Here is a 23216-nt window from a genome sequence, read left to right as displayed (position 1 = left end):
TCAAGTTTATTGTATTTTAAATATCACTGCATTGGTGGAAATTATATTATTTTTCATTGGTAGGTCTAAATCTCGTAGATGTGCATCTGAAACTATTTTTCGCGTATTGTGAACACGTTGACGCAGTGCGAAAGGTTGGATATGTGGCTGAAAACAACAATCGCTGCCCTAGTTCCACCTTCAATCCTGGCATATCCACCCAAAAGCGTTGAACTGTTTTCAACACCGTCAGCCCAACAATGCCTTCATGACGGCAATGCCGATAAGCTCGCACACGGTTACGGTTGTAAGTCGCGTTCGTGAAATGACCTCGAGTGAAATGAAATGTGCACTTTGCCGACTTGCGTAGCGGCGATAAGCTCCATTCCATCAGCTCGGTACGGTCGTATCGTGTCTCGTTGATATCTTTATCGCGAAATACGGTAAGGTTCCCATAACATTAGCAACCGTGTTTTAAACACATGTCTGAAAGAGTTCTCTACATCGAACAGGGAGCTTTTCGTACAAAAAAATTATCGCTTCAGTAGCATGTTAACAAACATAACAACAAGCATCCATTTACGATAACCATTCGCCCAAGCAATGATCGTTTCATCGCATGTCGTCAACAAGCCGTAACTCAGTTTCCTTTTTTTTTTTTTTTTTTTGCATTTTCCATCCAATAATTTTTTACATATTATTTACTCGCAAAACATTCACAAGGGCTTTTTTTGCAACGGTAGTTGTTTTTGTTTTGCTTCACTTAAGGCACGGTAGTGGTAGTCCAAAGCAGACGATATTTGCTCCATTTCTACGCATCGCATTCTATTGCGTACAAGGTTATTCTGCTGCTATATATATCTCGGATCGTGCTGCTATAAATTGACTTTCTTCTTTAAGAAAAAAATCTTCCCTAAAGATCCCCTTCCCCCTTCTTTAAATGAAAGTTTCCCAGATGTATGGATTGATTGTATTGATTGTTTAAGAGGTCATTATTTAAACCCTTTGCCATGTAAAATACTCTTTTTCAAAACAAAGTCCGACTGGAGTAGCACTAATCTTGAAATTATTAGCACATGATGCATTGAAATGTTCGCATCTCGTCTTGAAATCGTCAATCAATGCAGTGCATACGGTGTTCTGCTATGAACTTAAGCGAACATCTGCATCCAGGCCACCGTGCCAGTATGCGCGATCAAAATTATACGCCTTGCGTCGAATGAGATAGTTTTTCACGCCCAGGCAATTTTTCTCAACATTACGTTGCTGTTCACTATTTCCAAGCAACGCGTCCTACGTTAACTAACTACTGGGAGGCTGCTAAACGCTCGTCCTTAGCTGCGGCAGAAGCAGTTCCAACCATTTGGTTGGCAGTCGGTTCCATGCATGTGCCCATTCCCTACAAACGGGTCGGTTTTCCTACATCAAAGAGAACGTAGAAACAACCGGGTTCGCCGATTCGCTCACTTTCGCTTTTCATCGGGTGTGGAAATAATTAATTAGCATCGATGCGTTTTGGAGCTCCCTGGCACCGGGAAGCGAGACACGAGTAAATGCATTTTTAACAAGAAATTTAGCACCTACACCTCGTTCAAGGTTCGAAAGATGCGCTCTTTCAGCGTTCCGTGGTAAATGGGGCGTTGCGAGCGGCGTAGGACGATATTTCATTCTAGCGCTCATTCGTGGAAACCTGCGACTAGATATAATATATTGTATGCAGTTCAGACCGACTTCGGATCACCGTTTGATGTTAGCAACACCGGGGAGTTGATCCCTTTTGTTTGTAAACATGCCTTTCCACACAACTATCGAGTATCTCATTCTATGATTATACGCGCAGCATGATATATGGTATTGCGTAACCAAATATAGTTGCACAAAACGCACCATCAACATAAAATGTACAATCTCATCTGATGCAACATATATTAGAAGTGTATACAAGTGTCATTTAACTGAGTTTATTCTTGACTAATGAGTACACTCCAGCGTAACTTCCAACGTTCATATTTTTAGAACACGCAAACGATTCAAGTACGACTTGCGCAATTCATTGCATGACTTACGGCCAGGAAAGCAACCGGAAGAAGGATTCTAATAAAATAAACCAATTTAAACGTATTCTTGCGATAAATCACATCAAATCAATGCTACTGTGCACTCGGCGTAAATAAATATTATTACACCCATTTTCTATCTTGCTGACATTATATTCACGTCAGCTCGCTATGTCAACATAATCTAAAAATGGTAGCAAAATAAGAATGAAAACCTTCGACCATGCTTGGGAAAATTATGGCTTCAAGGCGACTTGAACACACTTTTCCCACCACCCCATTGGCAAAAGGATTTAACTCCATCTGGGTGGCATCGATTGCGTGCTCGGCATACAAGCCAATCTATCAAGAGAACCATTCATTTGTAGCCCATTCTGGTACGATTCAAAGATTTCCTATTCTTGCTGTAGCATTGCAAAATGTGAAGGCAAATAAAACTCTTTCTTCCATTGCCAGATTCCTGCACACTTTTGGTACAACATTTTAATTGCACACAATTGTTAGTTAACAAAGACATTAGCTTTTATGAATGTTCGCGTTCTTTTCACAGGACGGATAAAGACGGATACACCAAAGCATTCGATGTGGCCGTTTTATTATAACACTGCTCTTAAGGGATAGGGTGAAGGAAGATCCTATCTCTTCTTAATTAAACTACATTACACTTAAAGCGCTATTGACTGAATGTCTGTGACTTGAATTACCCATTGTCAAGTAGTGATTATACTCTTTATCAGTTTTAATTACCTTCAGGGTAATTTTGTTAATCGGTAAAAGTCCAAAGATTTGGCTACCTTAGGTTTGTGCCCTACTAAAAGTAAGCTATCCTTGTACTATCACCTAAAACACGTCTAAATATGAAGACATTGCTGCCACAACAAACCACAAGAGGTCTAGGCCTGCCACTTCTGGCTGTCTTTGACTTCATTTACACGGGATAGGAAGTCCTGCGTCAACGAAAAAACACTAAAATTTGGTGTTTGGTATTTGATAAATATGAAAAGAAAATGAAGAAGATTTCTTTGTTGAATGTAATGTTTAGCTGATGTGCTGCTACATATTTTGCTAGCATTTGACGGCTCACACATATCAGCCGGAAAGCAACATGTTCTCTTGTCACTTGTTGTTGATGTGTTTATTTGTTTGGACTCTATTCGTTTTTGGTGCCCCGTGTACCCAGTATTGAGCTGTTTTTCTTTATGCTTGACAGCTCTCTTGAAGATAATCTACCTAGGATGGATAAACCTATCTAGGGACAAAAAAATCCGCCTATCCCAAAATCTGAAAGCCAATCGGAAAATCTAGTTAACGTCCTACACTGGGCGATCTTTGGCGATGGGCCAAACCGAAACGTCTCACTACCGACTACCTGTCGCAATACGCTGAAATGCATGTACATCGCAATCATGTTTCCATCCTACAACCATGCTTGTTATTGTCTTTCGCTGATAAGCTGCTCGCGTACGGATTCGTCGGGTGTGAACCGTAAGCCCAGCCGCAGGATGAAAGGATCAACCCTTGAGATTGCTACGGTGATCTAGCCTACAGGTTACAAGACCGATCACCCTCAGGCGCTTGCTCGTGCCCAATGTGTCTGAAACATGTTTCCATAACATAGGCCGCAAAACGTAGGGCCATAGCAAAACATAATACCCTGATGAGTTAAAAAGTCAACTTCTTAATACCAGTGATACTTAGTGGAGTTCTGTTTTCTAACATATGCATAAGAACAACATTCTTTCGCATGCATTGTACATATGCATTCGTGTATATTTCAATTTAAAATCTATATAAGCTGATTATAATTATTGGCAGACTGGCATAACTGTTTATTTCATTTCTTCTTTTGATGTTCTATCGAGTGTGTAGCATTTTTATACGAAATCATTTTAAGGCACTTTGTTTGTGAAATGTCGAACAGAATTATGATCAACGTAATGTTTAGATTTCATTATAAACTGCAGGAAGAATGATAAAATTAACATCTAAATAAAACATTTCCAATATCCGGTTGAGGACGTATCGCTTAACTTTGTTAATCTAAACATCATGTGTTAAAGTTAATTTATTATGTTTCCAAAAACACGTTAATTATTTCCCTAGTTCTGTTTGAAGAGAGCAATAATGATATAAGTATGTTAAAATAAAAATTAAATGTTTCGCTTATTAAATTGCCGGTACTTAATGATACAAATTTAGTAATACGGCATGACCGTTCTTCTTAAATAAAAAAAATGATATAGATTAATAATCAGATGGCCTTAAAGGTGTTGGAGATATGGTCGAAAGCAAAACTTTTATGAAACACTATGGTACAGATATAGAACAATCATTGACCATGTCATTTTCCAGCAAAAAAACTAGTTCATCTCCTTTGTGGAATGTATGAGCAAAAAGGTGGGATTGAATTGCTTGAATGAACTGATAAATTGATAACTACCCTCGTCGTTGGTATTGCGGAAGAAAAGCTAACAACATGATGATCCATGCTCAAACAGGTGTGATGAATTAACTTTCCCGAGTAGACAGATGGATGCGTCGTCGCAACACATTCCCCACAGCACATCACTTTGCAAAGTGATTGTGGCGAATAGATTGGGAAAGGGTAGACATTGCTTTAACCATGGTTTGTGATCTATGCACAGTATCGAATCAAGAGATACTACAATAAATGATCATCTAGAAACAATCCTTCCTATACGCTTGTCAAAAATCCGTCGCACAAGCAGTAATTATGTTGGTTGATTTAACCCAAAACCCCAAGCATGACGACAAATACAGGAAATCAATGAAAAAATTGATTAAAATAAATATTTTCAATGCCTATATGAAGTTTGGAAACAGGATATGTTTTAAGTAGTAACAAATAAATAATAGAGAATAGTTTATGACAAATTTTGGAACTAAGAACAGTCCTAAGTCCCCAAAATAACGTAGCGGATCGATATACATCCGCATATGTCGTATCCTGATGCATAATCGTTTGTATTTCCATGTTACAGAGTCTAGTTCGTTTTTGCTTCTTTTCTATGCAACATTTCGGGCGACTGTTTCAAAGTAAGTAAGTAAAATGAGACGAAAGAGTGGTCTATTGGTATCGACGCCGCTTTTCACGCGATAGGACCGGTTTAAAATCTCATCCGGACCAATCCTTTGTACGCAAGACTAACTATCCGGTAACGTGTAAATGAAGTCAAAGAAAGGGCAAGCCCAGAACTCTTGAGGTTGTTGTGCCGAATAAGAAAGAGAATAAATTAAAAAGAAAACATTACAAACAATGATAGCAAGAAAGGAAAAGACGGCATTTCCAATCGTTATCATTTTTTTTACCTTAATGCCAATTGTTTGTGCACGAGTGACTAGCATTTCGAACGTAGCTGATTTGGTATATAACTATGGTACACAACAAAATAAACTGTGGTAACGGTCAAAATGAATCATTTCATCGTTGAAATCTTTCATTGAAATAAATCGTTATCTTTTCATATATGAACTGCAGTGGTTCAACATGTACTGTGGTAATAGTGCTGTTGCAGATTACATGAACTTCATGAAAGAAGATTACAGGTACCAGTTTTTTTTTGTTTATCGGAAGAACGGCCGGGGGAATTATACGGCCCATAATACAGTTACCAGATGAAAACAGTAAAATATAATACAACCACCCCTGTCTGCAAAAATACGAGAACTTTATAAAATTGCTAGATGGTCTTTTCGCTTCAATATTTTAATATTCAATTTGTCATTAACGTATTCCACTGTGTTCATTCGTACAGTGAATGTAAACTTCCGTGTAAAGGCAAGTAATATTATTAGTAACAACAGTAGAAGTTGGGCAACATAGATTTTTGGAGTTTAACCAATTGATGAACATATGCTATGCCCGATTGCTTTTTTTCAGAGAGCATTTCCCGGATATGGGTGATGCGACGTTGAATGTTCGGCTACTACTATGTTAAATAAGATGACAAAGCTTAAATGTTCTCCACTGTCTCCAATTAAGGCAAAAACAAAGTAAACATACATCTGCAACTATCAGCGTTTTGTTCGACGCATTTTAAGTTATTTTATTTCCATTTCAATATCCTGCCAGCACACTATCCGTAGCCCAATTTTAAAGCCAAGTATCTACTAACGGCTAGTGGCTATGTTTTCCTTAATCGATTAAATTGACAAAATATGTTAAGCATTTCATGTCCTGCTGCGTTCATCCAGCCTAGTTCTAATGCAATTCATAAATAATTATCAGTGTAGCTTGTTTTATGCTACCTAAACCGAAAACGCTATTACATCCATAGGCTGGATTAATTCACATTCCGTAAACCAATACCAACAACCGATTAAGTCTTTCAGTACCGTCTATTAATGTTCATTATTTTAACGCTAGGAGTTCAATTCGGTAAATGACTAACTGCTGTATTCCTCCTATCTAAGAACAAAATTTCTATCATTCAATTTGCGTTGGAATTTGATGTGGAAAAAGTGTTTAACTTGGAATAGTTTCCAATATATTGCACTGCGGTGTTTAACCGATCTTCAGTGACTGAGATATTAATAGAACCTTTTTGCTATAATTGTCTACAATATTGAAATGTCGTCGCTACTACCGATATCATTGCCCGAACAACGCGGAACGCCTTTGTAGTTGTTTGGTGGTATGCTATCGAAGAACGAGGTTAAAACATTAGGTGCCGTACGAATGTTGTCCTAGGATGCCCGTTTGCTGTTTATTGTTGCTATGGTTTAGAGTGCCAAAAACTATTCTCTATGCTGAAAGCTCTGCTCGTTCCGTAGGAGGATTCCATAGGAGGGATAATTTATCTCTTTAAGTCCGCCTACTTCATTGCAGAAACCATTCCTCTTGCAGGAAAAGTTCGCACAAACACGTGTTATCTGCCTACAGAAACTGCCTCACATATGTCTACGTCTGTACAGTCTCACTCTATCACATAACGTATTTCGATTCATCATCAACCGTGTTGCCTGGGTGGAAGTAAGAAAGCGATCATTATCTATCATCGTGCCATGAATTACCTGATGCTCTAAAACGGTACCATCGATTTAATCACTTTTTCCGCGTTTCTTTTTCGTCGCCCCGCTCTGATCGTCTGATGATCAGATCATTATCACTGTTTGGTTCCGTTTCATCTGAAACATCCTCTTCGTTAGAGTAGTCTATGGCAATTTTCAGATCTTCGCATGTCACCACATCGTTACGATCAGCCGAAGAGCATGATGATTTGCGTGACAGCGAGCAGCGTCGCTTAGCATCGATCGGCCGCTGCACAATATGCAGTTCAGGTAGTTCCTCAGATTCTACATTTGCGTGAAGTGTACCACCATTGGAAGTTGAAGTATCGGATAAATTCTGCTCAACCCCACCGTGAATGCATACACACAGTGAGCTGTCAGTATCACAGGGCGCCGAAATCGATTGAGGAATTACATTGCGAAGCGGGGTACGGACTTTACGTGGTTGTCCGCATTCAGTTTTGTAAAACTTAAATGGAAGATTAGATGACGGTTGTGAACTGTGCTCTTCAGAGGCAGAATTTTGCGGTTGGTGGTTTTGATAAACTCGACTGGCCCGCTTATCGTTGTAAGGATACGGGTGATAGTGGTCTGGAGGGTTCATTCCGCGGCACGATCCAGTCGAATGGTTTCCCTTATATTTCTTCAATGTTGCTGGAAGGCTTTTTGATCCATTTTCTTCTGTGGCGTAAGACTAGTAACGACAAAAGAAAAAAAAATGTATCGGAAATGAATAGCACAAGATCGCTTTTGCTGTATCGTTTGTGCTCACGTCACTGTCCCCGTCTTCTTGAACAATAGTGTTATCGTTGTTTTTCTGTTTCTTATTTAAGGCTGCAGCGAGACATCCCACACAAATATCTCCGTCCTGCTGTAAATTGTCATGCTGCCGTTGAATCTCACGATTAGTTCGGCCTTGTGCCGAACGCCGTCCTGACGAATGCGGTGTTACACAGTTTCCGTGTTCACGTTCAGAATCGGAATCTGAGGAACTGCGTGACATCTGAAGTGATAGCGTAAAAAAAATAAAAAGATGCTCAAACGAAACCGATCAGAGATACATTTATTTATCAACTGTCACCTGATTTTCATCCGATGCCCTTATCTGTGGCAAAGGGCTGACGCTGTTACGCCTTTGATACCCTCCATCGGTGCTGCTTCTATCGTCAATAAGATCTCCTTCCTCCATGTCCATGTCTAATTGAAGAATACTTTCTTGACTACCCGTGAACTAGGAATACAAATGGTAAACCACGAAGCACGGGTTGAAGTATTTCACAAATATATTATCTTCCGTTTTAATAGTAATATGATCTAGCGTGTTTTGCTTCAACTAATGAGTGTCGTACACTCATAAAAAAATATATCTGTAACTACTTAAAGCACGTTGTTAACCTATTATAAAATTGGCGTAGTATAGATAATTAAATGAAAAACAATATTTACTGGTAAATTATAGTTAAATTACTTTTCAAAACTAACAGTTATAATAAACTGTCCGAGAATCTATGCTTACTTCACAATGAAATAGAACGAATTAAAATAGAACGAACATGATTTGTTATTGCAAAATATATCTTCTTTTTCATCGGCACTACATCCTCAAGAGGTCTAGAGACCTGCTATTTCTGGTTTTGTTTGACTAATTTACCCCGGAGTGGGGGATTGGTCCCATTGCAAAAGATGGAAAAGCATTTTTAATAACACGCTAGCAAATCATACTTATGAATGAAAGGGTTTTTACAGCCGAAAAAAGCAATGCAATAGCCAGACAATAAATTATGTTTAACAACAACGTATGAAACTATAATAAACAAAATATAATGAATAGAAAACCATATCTTTTATTGTTGTTTACATGTTTTGTTTATGCTTATGCCTCAGTTTTCTAAAAGCTGATATGTCATTCCTTAATTTCTACCCGTCGTTGTGAACAAACTACAAAATAGGCCGCCAATGTCGAGCATGAAAAAATTGCCATTTTCTATTATGAAGACCATGATTCACTACATTTGCATACGAACGACGTACGGCAATGCTGTTTTTGATTGTTGTCAACTGTATTAATCGCGCTGATGATTTCGCTGATGCAATTGATACTATTCAAATACACTGTTCTGGATTGATCAAAAGTATTGCAAAATTAAGAAATTAAGTAGCTCACACATTCATTTCAAATAAGCGCAGCACACAAATCAGTGCAATAAACTATGGGTATTTTGTTGTCGCAAAAGACTAATTGTTCTTATCCAGCAGGATTTAAATAAATCATAAAACCATTCATCATAAAATTCATTGTAACTTAAGAATGCATCATTACGACAATGCGCGAACTAACGTTTTCTCTCTTTGGCCTACTTCTTGCGTAGGATTATTCTTGATTGATTATTGCATTAGCAAAGAAGGGACTAATAGTAATTAGCAATAGTGGCACTAGCATTCGTTGCACTAGTTTCAGTTACAAAAAACAGCGTTTACGGAGGCTGGTTGGTTTCGATATCGATAGTGAAAATAATAATTATAATAATGTCTCAAATTGTATCACAGAATCTTACACGATTATAGTGCTAATCAATTAAGTATTATTGCGTAATTCCGTGCATACGGTCCATTGGATCCATTAAAACTATACGTCGCATTCTAAATTCATATAAATCCATGCTTTCTCTAACCCGCGGTGTTAATATTCCATCCGCAATAAAGTGTATATCAAACTTGTATGCTTACTGTATCACCGCACAATTTTAAGATTGTATGGGCAAAATTTGACACACAATAAAATTTGCAAAATCTCTACCCTGTAATGTTAGACGAGCCAGCTCGCATGGCACATTGTAATATTGCCTTTTACACAAAGCAAGCAAACGTAAACCTTCCCTTTTGTGTTCATCCCGCATTTCTATGTGTCTTCAATATATCGATTTGCGGATAATAATGGACCGTAAGTGTAATGGAATCGTAGTTTGTATGGTTGAGCTCAAACGTCAGTTATTTGTTTGCTTATAAGATGACTGTCGCTGTTACTTTCGTTATTATCGCTGCTGTTTGCATTATTGCTATCACCATTACTATTGTCCCTGTCATTACTACTAGAACTAGCGCCACTACAATTCAAATCGTCATGTGTTGAAAGATCGCATAATACACCCATCCTACTGTTGCTACCACCGCCACTCGTACCGCTACTGCCCACAACAACAGTATCATCACGACCAGTTGAACTCTCGTTATCATCGATGTTGATAATAATTGTTACGATATCAGTCAGCTGACTGACAGAAGTGCCACCATTGCGACCAGCAATATAATTATTGCCAAAGAGCGTCGATGGAACGCTCCCATCCACTGTGACAGACGTAGTTGGACCTATACCTGCCCCAGTGGACCAGGAAACTCGTCTGGATGATTCTTCAGTCGACGCAATTGAGGATGTAGTGATGGTTGACGTATTAGAGGGCGGTGGCGGTGGTGCAACATTTAAATATTCTGCGATCGCTGAATTGATTTGAGAAGACGAAGAAGAACCCACCACAAAGCCATAATGTTTGAGAATGTCCATTTTGCACATTGGGCAGGTCCGATGCTCAAGAAGCCAAGGATCTATGCAGACCTTATGGAACTCATGCCTGGCAAAAATGAGAATAAATTATTTAGTATTGATTGGAAACACCCATTAACGATGCAATAATCCGAACTACATTCCAGTACTCACTTGCACGGTAGAACACGTATAACATCAGTTACTTTATACGGTTCGATGCAGATGGCACAGCAATCGTTATCGATTTCCTAAAACAGGATAATTATTTATTTGCATTGGATTCAGGTGTATTGCTTTCCAAAGTAAGCAAACATATTTGTTAAAACAAAATTAAATCATACCTTGTCATCTGATTTAATACTTTTAGTTGGAATTTTGGCGATTATACGTTTTGCAACGCTGCAGAGTCGTTTCTATGGAAAATCAAACAAAAACAGTTAATTTCATCAAGCATTATTAACATACATACATAGACATACAAATGTGTTACTTGAAACGACTAAACTTCACTAACTAAAATTTATGTGTCTTTTGCGAATAACCATAATACTCACAGATTGTTTGTCTTTGGTTTGTAGATACCGGAATCGCTGAACGTAGTAAAATACCAACCAAACCAGCGAAATTATCATCAGCACAATAAATGAAATTGACACAAACAGGACCGATGTTCTATAAAATAAAAGAGGAATTGAATGTATAAATGGAATTACTTGGGTTTGGAGAAAGAATCCACAACGTACTTGTTTATGTTTCCTAATGTGACGAACTGACGAGATCCTTCAATTATTCGCATATGCACATCATACTTGTGTACTTCTAAAATTTCGATCAATTCAAGTCCCATTGCTTTTGAGGTGAAGACTGCAGTGATGTTGCCTGTGTTTACGAAAAAAAATTACAATTAAAATAAGATACATAACAAACAAAGGTTCTACGTTACAAGTATAAGTAGTTTTGTTTCATTTAATCTAAATTGTAGCAGATAACTAATGTGAAGAAACTGATATGCACACTACACACTATTCGTACAGTTGTATTCACTTCAACATTTCCCTCGATTCACATTAAGTTCACATTGAAGCATTGTCTTCAAATAGCCTCGGGTGGACTACGCATGGAGCCAATACACGTTACCATGAAATTTTTGGTCTATCACGAGGACGACGACGAAATTCAATGTTCATGGAAGGATTTCAAAAGCGTTCAAACAAAAAAAAAGATGAGAAGTAATGGTAAACTTCTTAAATTCCAACATACAACAAAAATGTATGTTGAAGATGCATAAGTGGATACAAAATGTTTCAAGAATAAACACATAAAACACATAAAAAACACATTAAAGAATTTTACTTCTTGAACTGAACACACAAACTGTTAAAGAAAAGTGTACGCAACTAGTACATTCTTATGAAACGAGCATGAGAACAATTATGGTTCCACTAACTTCGTTTTACAATGAACAATTCAGATGAAAAACATACTCTCACACTCCTAAATACAATAAACCACATGGTAACAGATACAACGACCAATCTGCGATACCAATGCCATTCTTTAGCCATGATGTATGGTTTTACTCCGGTGATGGGAGGTCGCTCATCGTCACAAGTGAAAGTAATCCATGAGCAGAAGGCATCGTGTGTACTGCTTGCTTGCGCATCGTCGGTTTTGCTTGCGTGGGGTAGAGCTAGACGGACTAATGACTAAACCACGTTAGGCGTGTTTATTCCTGTAGTTGTGTACTGTTGGGTGAAAACAGATGTATTTTCCTATTATAGTCGAAGTCTTGTGGACCAACGCTATGGTTTTCAACTTTGTTTAGCTACCGAGTCAACAGATTGAGCAGCAGTCGGCTGCAAACGATTCATACATTTATTAACTACGTTAATTACCTTTTGCACTTCTAATGCTAATCGGCACTAATACTGTGTCAACAGCGCTAACAAACATTCTGCTGCTGCACGTCGTGTTTCTGTGTGGTTAACAGTGACAATACTGGTAGTAATGCAACAAGTATCTGTTCAAGTGCAAATTACTGACAAATTATTGAATTACAACACCAAGAAACCCAAATGATTAAATATCACTTGAAGTATCTATTTTAACGCATATATCTAGTGGTATCTTCTGTTCATTAAATGCCTTTAATTAGATAAACTACTTTCGCTTAACTATCAATGAAACTTATTGTATTTAAAAACATTGTACTGCTAACCAAAACAAATTTAATACTCACGCTCTTTATCGTTGATCTTCATCTTATCCAGCTTAATATCGCCTTTGTCGTTATAGATAATGACGCCTGCAGCACCGTGCTCGAATGCATGTTTGACTTTGTCTTCAAAGTTACAACCACCACGTCGTACAAGCGCAATCCAGGGTATGCTACGATCCGGGATTGATTCTCCGAGTGTACCGCTCCAATGTTTGTAACAGCCTGTGTGATCGGAACGATTCACGCTATTGCTGACGTGCACCAAAATTCCACTCCGATTGAGAATTCGTCCTTCGCCATATTTCGCACTCTCGTTACCAAGCTCAACTAACTGTCCATCAGGCCCCATGTAACTGTAGTTCAGGTATGCCAATGTGGAGGTCTCGAAAGCCATTCGCTCCTCTGCCGGCAAAGCAAACGACGACACTCCGTTACTGAACTCGGTCGGCTGTGATAGAGAGCCTACATCATGGCTCGGAGATGAATTAGCCGCAACTAAAGAGGCACCCACTAGCAGCGATAAAAAGTTGTTCATATTCACTTGATGACTTAACGCTGACATCATGCTTACTATTTGCAATATTTATCACTCGCAGAACCTAATGAGCAATTTTTTTCATAAGTGTATCGCGTTTCCCGACGCAATACTTCGGCACTTTGTGTGAACACGATCTTCCTTCAATCGCACGATGCACTGATAGCTTATTTCACATTCACAATTTCACTGTACCTTGTAAAATACACTACATCCGTAAGATGCTTCAATGCAACAGCAGACAATTTTGCATATTTTTGTTGTTGCTGCACTTCATAAAACTATAAATCAATATAGGAGCATCAGCGAATTAATTGGTGGCTAGAAGATTACCGGTGCGCTAACAAGGCAACTTGAATTCTCATTTTTCACTTGCATCGTTTCATTAAAAATAGCAATAGACAAACACTTCAACTACGCTCTAATGATGTCCGATCAGTTCATGGATAATGCACAAATGCAGCCGCAATGCATCAGTCAGTTCGACCTTTCTAGTAGCGGTGGTGTACGTATAGGAGAGTGTGTGTATGTTTGATCAACTTTACCACCCGCGAAGGTTGAACTCTACGAAATGCGATCGTTCGGCGTTCTAACTCGGTTTGGAGTCCGTTTTACCCGATGCATGTGTTACACAGCTGGAAAAAGAAAACAAAACCAGATCAGTACTATTACTGCACGCGGATAGTATTGTCGATGTATTCCCGATCGTTGCTTATGGCGTGTTCTTCCAATCCCTTCCTCACATGCCACACGTGCTAAAGGGGGGCGACCTTTGCATGAGTAGCCTTGAAGTATGACGGTTAAATGACAAAGCCCACCAGCGTTCCTTCGGCTTCCTTCGGGCACTTACAGCACGAGCAATGCTCTCAGTGCACTATCGCGTTGCGTAACGCGATTAAGCGAACCTGCAGAATAGTAAAGAAGAGAAGAAAATAGCGTGGTTATGTTCGAGTCTTAAAGAAGAATGCTTGACATATGCACTTGAGAAAACCGAATTTCTCTTCTAGCGAGTAATTGCATTACGCTGAGATTCTGTGATGTAACATCTGTACGGTTGTAGAATATTTTCCTAGTTGCGATATACAAGGAAATGACTTAGCCCTCATTCTCACATTTTTCCATTTAGCACAATAGCTACATCGTATCGACAAAAAAATGATTACAGCACAATTTTACAACGAAGGTAACAAACAAATAATCATCAAATTAAACGTAAAACGAAGTTCTTATTTTCATTACGCTATGCCACACAAGAGCGATGGAAGGCCATACGAATATTGGTATGTGCATACAAGCCATACCGAAAGCATTGTGCTCGATTTTCACGGTTCGTGTGTTCCATTGACCTCAAACGTTACACCGATACATCCTTTCTTGTCCTTCGTATCAACAACTGAAAGCTAATTTCTAATGCTCTTGTGTACGGTTTACAACAAAACAAAATAAACTTTTTTATTTTTCACATCACTGACTTTGGGTAATGCACACATAAAATTCCCATAGTATTCATAAATAGTGGGCATTCGCTATCGGTTTCTACTCATTTTTAAAACGTTAACGATCGGTGTCAAAAAAAGATTAAAACCGAATATGCACCATACAAACTCTTGATTAGTTTCCGGTTACAACTTACACGATCTCAATTGATGCGAATTTGATTCTGTTGTCTTTTGGCAAAGGAACATATCTCATAAAGCAAACTTTAATTCCATGTAACAAACACCGAGTTTCTCTGAACTACGTCAACTCGGTGTAGGCGATATCTAATCGATCGATCTATTTACTTTTAAGTAAGTAGGGCTCAAAGCGGATCAACGCGTTCACTAGTGTTGGTACTGTAACATGCGACCACGTGCACACTACTACAATAGAAAAGTTCATTATTGTGAACTTGATTGTGAACTTCCTTAAGATGCATTATCTGGTGGAATACGGCTTCAAGCAGTGTTTGCTTCCATTGTAGTCTACTTGTTCGTATGCGTGGGTAAGGTATGTACATGTGTGGATGTGTACAGAAGGCAACTTATAACGTACCTCTGATGGGTATGGTTGAGCAACATAGGAATAGTAAACCAGTTTTACACTGTCGTCTTTATACTGCATCATTTCTGCGATCGATGAACAATATATATATCGATGTTAATACATTGAATTTTCTAGTAAATATTATTGTGCAACAAGCGTGAACCAGTAATTCTTTTACTTGGCTGTCTCTACAAGACGGAGGTAAGTTGAACATATATGACGATATAGACCTAGTTTTCCTATTTCAAATTAGGCACATTATTCACTAGCTTGCATTGTCATAGAAAGCGAACTCGAAGAAATATCCTGGGAACAGAGCAAACGAACCCAATCGTTGAAAAATGAAATAAACGCTTCTCCTAAGAAGGTTTTTATTTAAACATGATTTTTTCTATTTCACATTTGTTTAAAGCTGCTTTGGTTAGTTAATTTCTTATCGAAGCATCGACTGCGAATCAAACTGTATCCGTGTACTTTCCGTAACATCACGTCTAAATGCGACTCCACATTCAATAGCCTTACGGCTGTTTGCGTGCTGTTCGATAGTAATCATTATTGCAATACTAGTTTAATTCACTTACACTGTCTAGAACCGGTTTCGAGATTGCACTCCTGTAGGACCATGCAAAAGAAAGAATTTCCAACCTGATCGTTTAGACCTGCGTAAGAATGCGTACAAACGTTATTCTCACATTTCGCTCCATCTTGCCCAACCTGCCATCAACCTATCTAAAGACTAGGGGGGCGTAAGATTGGGGAAAGAATCGTAAACTGCGGTATGTAGTGGGTCCAACCTGCCTTCCGACATGCTCTCCTCTACTATCGTCAGTTCCAACACTTCCGATCGAGGAAGGTAGGTCATTGAATGCGCGAAGGTTAGCGTGAGTTTATATTTATGTTTGCAAGTTGAATGCATTGCCACGAAGCGTTGGTAGCGCAGTTTGCTTCATCAACCGTTGATCTGGCGACGTGCGACAAACAACGGGCAACGATCTTCCCACACTGCGAAGCCACTGGTGTGCGAGATATAACAAAGCCATGGTCCGGGTTTCTTGTCGTTGTCAGCTGTCGCTAACGAACAGCGAGCGATGTTGTTTGGTCAAGCTGCTCTCGATATTAGCAGTTGATTATCTGTACCGAGAATACAGGTAAAATACATTTTCTGTTATCGCTCACTTTGCTCATGTTGGTGTAGGTTACGCTGCGAAGAGATAGGATTGGTAAACGAACGAACGAACGTTCGTCATGGTTGACAGATTCGATCTTATGTCTAGGTCTGTTCATCATGAAGCGAAATTTCATTCCCAAAGAAGTATTCCATTCTAAAACTGATCACTAACGTAGGTAAAGTAGGGAGCATGGAATCACATGAGAATGATAATTTCACATGACGGAGCACAAAATAAAAAAGGTTTAGTTATTTAGATGGAAGTTATGCTTTTGGATATGTATTGGATATGGATATGTAATAGTTAAAAAAGAACACTCCATCATGGACTCGATAAGATACTTTAGCTGATCTTTTAATAATGGATTTTTGGTCGATTGAACAGAGGAGCATGATCATTACTGATTTGGATCTTACTTTATCCGTATGCTATCCGCAAAAGGTTACCACGACAAAATCTCTGAGATGTGCTTCCTGCCAATATTTGCATAGGGTGATTAATTATTCTTCACCGGCGACAATGCTGTTTGCTAATAGCATGTACTTGGGTTGGTTGGGAGCACATGGGAGCTATAGCAAGCGTAGATATACACGCTCAGCTTAACCGCCCGCAAATGAATTATTCAGCAGCTGATGCGTGATGCGGGAGGCTTTCAAACAACGCATTTGAAGTCTGTTTAGTGTTGGCAACGATTGCGTCGAACATTTCAAACGAAACTCAAACGTGTAAAGTCTACAGTCGGATACTTAAAGAATACCATGCTTCTTATTTATCCTTTAAAATTAACCACCCAGCCTAGGGAACTGTAAAATATAGCTGAAATTATTAAACTGCAATATTCGCTAAGCAATGACTTTGATTCGTATTATATATATATACACATGATCAGGATCACGACGAATCGCGAAGCGAATCAATTAGGTACAATTCCAACAATGCCAACAAGTGATACAACTATTTTTGAATTAAACAACATTCCATTACAGCATCAGTGAACAATATTGATGAATTATGATCTCTTTTTGGCGTAAAACATACCTAGATAATAACCATCACTGGAATTCGGCAGTACGACATATGTACGACACTTTCATTGTGTCGCTTTAAGTTTCATTCCTTTTAATGATTGTTGTAATTCACACGCCTTACTACCAATTGCGCTAATTTTCATACACACACAAACACCCACAACTGCATACAGAAACCATTGTATGTAATTATCGTCACAAACAGCACATTGCTGCCGTTTCTTAACGCGATCAAACTTAAGTAGCCTGACTGATCGATCTGCGAAACATCCGCGTTTCAAAGACATGCGTACTATTAGCAGTTAGGTTCTACACTACACGCGTCAGACTACTCAGGTTGCGTGTATTAATTTCATTTGAATAATTTGCCTCTGATTGTGAGTACGCGAAACACACACCGTAGCACATCAAATACGCTACTGATCGTATTATATCGCTCGTATATAGCTGTGGTTTCATTCTATTTTAATTAACAGAGCTTTATTTTTAAACTATGTGGTGTTTTATATTTATTTTATGTTCAAATATTTTGCTTGCTGTGCATTTTTGTTATTTTCATTTTACTTTGTTGCTTTTAAGTCTTAAGGCTACTACTACTACTACTAAGTAGCTTTTCGGTGTCTAAAAGAATAGAATGGATTATTTTCGTCCAAGAACTTTACATTTCTACTTTTTTATTACAAAACATTTCTTGTTTGAAACAAGTGCGAATTCACAAGCCGATAAGTGGATCGACATTGTTCACACCCTTGCTAAAGATTGATCTAAATGGAACGGCAACCATTTCACACCGAACTCAACAGATAGTTCTCGAAGCATTATTTAGCAAGTAAAACAATATAAAATAAATCGTTATTTTTAATTATAAAGCAAATAATTCATTAAGGAAAATTTATATGCTGTATTCTCTTCCTTATTTATTTTTTTATTATTATGATATTTTTTGTTCATCAAGAACGACTATTGCTATTGCTATTGCCAGTATTGGTATCTTGGATAATTTTATTGCATTGATTTTTTAGCGAACATAACCCGACTACCGAGTTGATTGTTAAAACTGTTGCTCTGAGGAATAGAATATCAATATTCTTCAGAGATAAACAAAGCCCGTGTTTGGTGCTTTGTTTCAATCCGATCAATGATTCGGTTCCACAACAGTTGCACCTCGTGTCCACGTGAAGATGCCTCATGCACGGGGGGTATTTCTTGTGCACGAGGAGATCAATAAGCTTCACAACGATGAAACACCACGCGTGGAGCGTCTTTTGTTGGCGGCTAAAGGTATGCCGTTTTAATGCTTGTCTGCATTTTCAGCACCATAGTCACCTTAACTCACGTGACCGGAATGGTAGAATAGACACATAATCTGCAAGAATGAACCCTCCGGCCAATGGACTGTGGACCAATTTGCTCAAGGACAATCCAGTGTTTTCTATTTCCGTTGTCTAGTTCGACTACGGTAAGTACGCCGCCGTGCGATCGTATTGATAAGTCGCATGACTTTACGGATTGGCGAATGTGACTCCTCATGGCACATGTTCCAGGTCCAGGATTAGGGAAGCCCGTTCTTCAAACATGCTTTGTACTTGCACTAATGACTGTTGCACGTTTTTGTTCCCGATCATGTGACACTGTCCTTCACGTTGTCTGGTAACGTTCCAGTCGGATTTAACCAAAACAAGCAGACGTTACGCCGGAAACCATACTGGGTACGAGCATTTAACACCCACACGGAAAGTTTCTTCACATTTTTCTCCTAGTTTTCCGCTAATTTCCATTGTAGAACTTTCATACCCGTCGTACAACTCCACACCATACATATGAACATATTGATTTGATTTATTCACCGACTGCTTTGGTGCAGTTTGCTATTAAATGATTTTCAACTGGTACTCCAAACGAGAAGGATTATGTTTTTTTTTTATTCAACAAGAACGGTCATGCCGTATTGCTTACAACTAAAGGTAGCTTAATCTGAGACACAATTCACATCCGAAGGCCTTTCCTTCTCCAAATAGTAAAAGGTCGCATTATACCGGATACTAGGCCGTAGGATTATGTTTACAACGTGCGGAAAACTCATGAACTTTTAAAAATCCCATATCGCACATATTGTTCTTCCTCAACCTCACGCAATCAAAACTATCACTTGACTGTATTGAGAAAGGGGTAAACCAGTTCAACTTAGAATTTCCCTAGACTGAGCCCACAACAGTGGCGAAACATATCACCTTCGGGTTATCCCCAAGGCAGATTACTCGAAATGCATAAAGGGCAATCTCCCTGGCGCTCGTTACGGAAGCAGCCAGATATGACGTAAAGAAATAGAATAACAAAACCCAGGAAAAAAGGAACAATCCGTAAACATTCTCCGGACTGCAGCATCAGCAGTAGAATCTCCCCGGACTGAGCCAAAATAGCGAGAAACGCTCAATCGGGAGCATCAGCATAAGGCGACAAGGTTCTCCAATGCTTTCGGTTTGACCCACTTTGAGCCAACGGTTTTGGGATGTAGTTGTGGGTGGAAAAAGACGGAAAACGCCACAGTTCTATCATTTTTCTGGTTTTCTTTTTTGCCTGTAACTCTTGTCTATTGTCAATACGTGACAGCATCAGCATATGACATCGGCTGTACACAATCTCTTCCCGCATTAAGGGGTACACCACACGACAAAGCGTCCACCCGCAACATATTGTATTTTACAAATACCACGCAAAATATACCCTGACTATTCGTCATCGATACACAAACACCGTTATTCTAATCTTTCCGTTCTTTTTTGCGCTTAAGGTAAATGAAGAATTATGTAAATACGTGTGCATGTGTGCGTCTTACCTGCACCGTCTTGCTCGGTCTGGTCGGTCGAGGCCAGCTGGTTCCGATGTGCTGCTGCCTTCCGGGTCTTTCTTCCGGGTTGTTTTCGACCGCGGTCGGTTCCGTTCAATTGCGAAGCGAAACAGCACACGACAATTTTCACAGAAAGTGCGCTATATTTTTAGCCCCAAAAACACACAAAGAGAACTTGTTCGTTGTTTGATTGAATCACGATGCGGGGGTGAAAAAAGAAACCCACAACACGGGTTTTGCTCTCCGTGCGGCGCGGGTGCCCCACTTTAGCGACGAGAGCACACACAAACAATACACTGTTGAGATTGAGAAACGTACCACGATTTTCTCTACTGTTCTTTTTCCGTTTTTTTCTTTTTGTTTGTTTTCTCACGCCCTTTACTCGAAAGGGAAAATGTTATGTTCAAGGAAATGTTCTGTTTATGGCCGCTATGCTTTACCTACCACACAAGGTTTCCGCACATTATCACTGATACGTTATTTTGTCACGGTGAAATAGTATTGCTTGATGAATTTCAGAAATTGGTACTTTTCCCATTCACCAACTCAACACACACTCCTCACGCGTCGTTTCGGAATGAAAAGTGTTGCGAAAATGTTGATATTATTTTCCTGCAGTGGATTAGCTGTCAATTTTATGAACGTCAGACCCGTTTTGACCGAAAGAAAAATTCCACTGTGCTGCGGTAATTGTCGAGTTGGACAATTAGGATCGAACGAAATGTCGACATTCGCACTGCTGAATAAATTAAGAAACAATTTTCACACTAAATAGTGCTTTTAAATCCTATAACAAGAATTAAAAGTTAAAGCTTACCATTTTTGAAATTCCTGTCAAAAAAATCCTTTTTTGGGCTGAGTGCTTCCACATACTGTTCTGTACTGTACAAACTCTTGAACATTCCGTAAATATAATTGGTGACATATTTTGCAATTATAACAGGTTCAACTACGACAGCCATTCCAACAAGAGGGAATCCGAATCCGAATCCGAGTGATTGCTCTGATCGGTATCTCGGTTTTGCATGCACATACACGGAATAACAACTCCCCTTCAAAACTCTTTTGAATAGTGATGTATTGTCTCATGCCGTACAGTTGATGCCACCGCCATTCTCTCACACTTGTACACGTAGTGTTGCACATCTGTATTGTATGCATAGGTAAACTCATCAAATTATTGCTTGGGTTTTCGCTCAGGTGAAACTTTACATTGAAACGTTGGTAGCGTGGCGGCGAAAATGGACATGTTGATTGTTTATGGTTTGTGGCTTGGGAATAGGAGAATATGAAGAAATTAAAACATAGAGAGCGCTAAATCTGTTCATAGCGCCACCTATGAGATAGTAGCGATACTGCATTGTTTTGGGCGTAATATTTCAGTAAGAATATCCTTTTTCGGAGATTTTTCTTCCTATTGGAAATTCGAATTCCAACCCGATGCATCTGTATTGAAACGATGATTTCTTTTGTAACGAGCAACATCTCATCAATCGAGCGTTTTTCTCTATATTTTCATGTAATAAAGCAAATTAAAGTATATTACAGGTCCACAGGTTTTGATCAAGACGTTGTTTTTTTTATCTTTTTATTTAATTTTCGTTATTGTTTTATAACAGTAAATATCAATTAGTGCCAAATATGATCGTTACACTTTTTCACAATTTTGAAGAATTTCCATATGCTTCAGTTAGTCGCATGCTTAATTTGGTTTTATGTTTAAGTTACTTTTCCACCATTTGTTAGTATTCTTTATACAGTGATCGGTTTAGTAGAGCGTTGCTTGGGATGGCTTGGGAAACATTGCCTTAAGGAGAAAAAGTGGGCTTTGGTGTTTGACCTACTCCCCATTTCAGGCTTTTAGCAATCCGATCGTTACGCATTACGTCCTGATGGACCCTGTTGCAATGGAGTAGGATGAACTGGGATCTCTTCTCGCATTTTTGAACGATAGATCTGAACAAAGTCTTGTATTTGTGAAACACAATCGAACTGAACGATATCTTTCAGAAAAGAATGTGAAGCACGCATCGATAGGTAAGATTGCTCCTGCTATAGCCCGTGCACATTTGTTGGCCTATCGTTGCTATGTAGTCGTGTCAACCTTTTAAAGTGCATGTTCCCGAAAGTGGAATCACGATACGCACACGAAACGTATCGTGGCATGCAGTTGCAAATAATTATCGTTAGGTTAATGTTTAATTTGTTTACGCTTTACAAATGCTATCAACTTATGTGACCCCGCTCGGTTCATGGTTTGCTTTAGTGTTTTTGTTGTTGTTGTTTGTTTGTATTCTTCCGCCTTATGCACACATACACATTCCGTTTCGTATCTCTTAGACAAATTTGGTTAAGTTTTTGGTTGCTTTTTGTATTTGTTTTTTTCTTACTTTTGCAATCATAATTTTCGTCTAAACAACAGTGAAGTAGAAGTTATTTGCCTAGAGAGTTTGTATGTTATCCTTACTGCATCCTACGATCGTCTACGTCTTTGTTTAATTTTTGTTATAAAGAGAATAATACAAGAAAAATCGCTAGCTTGGGCACTCTACTTCCAGATGGGGGGGTTAGCCGAATTCCATTTCCATTGTTTTTTCCGAAGCTAGAGAGTGTTTTGTTTGTTTTGGTTTCGGTTTTGTTAATATGTATTTACACAATTGCTAAATTTGTATGCCTCACGTCACGAAACGAAATTCAACTTATGAGTCTAAGAAACGAGCACACAAGTATCAATAAGATGAACAGAAGTCCAAAACGATACGTATCACATTGTATGCTTGAAGAA

General features: G+C 38.8%; 1 protein-coding gene across 1 annotated transcript; it reads right to left on the bottom strand.

Moving 5' to 3' along the window:
* Window positions 1-7101: 7101 nt before the first annotated feature.
* On the bottom strand, window positions 7102-13391 carry LOC128719238 (E3 ubiquitin-protein ligase goliath). The gene is made up of 9 exons (XM_053812861.1): window positions 12848-13391; window positions 11352-11487; window positions 11163-11280; window positions 10950-11021; window positions 10780-10856; window positions 10597-10693; window positions 8149-8298; window positions 7840-8070; window positions 7102-7761 (listed from the first exon to the last, which is right to left on the bottom strand). Exons 1-9 carry the CDS (start codon window positions 13389-13391, stop codon window positions 7102-7104), a joined length of 2085 nt encoding a protein of 694 aa, XP_053668836.1.
* Between the last annotated feature and the right edge of the window lie 9825 nt (window positions 13392-23216).

Source organism: Anopheles marshallii, chromosome 2, assembly GCF_943734725.1.
Source record: "Anopheles marshallii chromosome 2, idAnoMarsDA_429_01, whole genome shotgun sequence".
Classification (NCBI taxonomy): Eukaryota; Metazoa; Arthropoda; class Insecta; order Diptera; family Culicidae; genus Anopheles; species Anopheles marshallii.
Note: the sequence above shows the minus strand (reverse complement) of the source record. Positions and strands in the feature narration are given on the sequence as shown.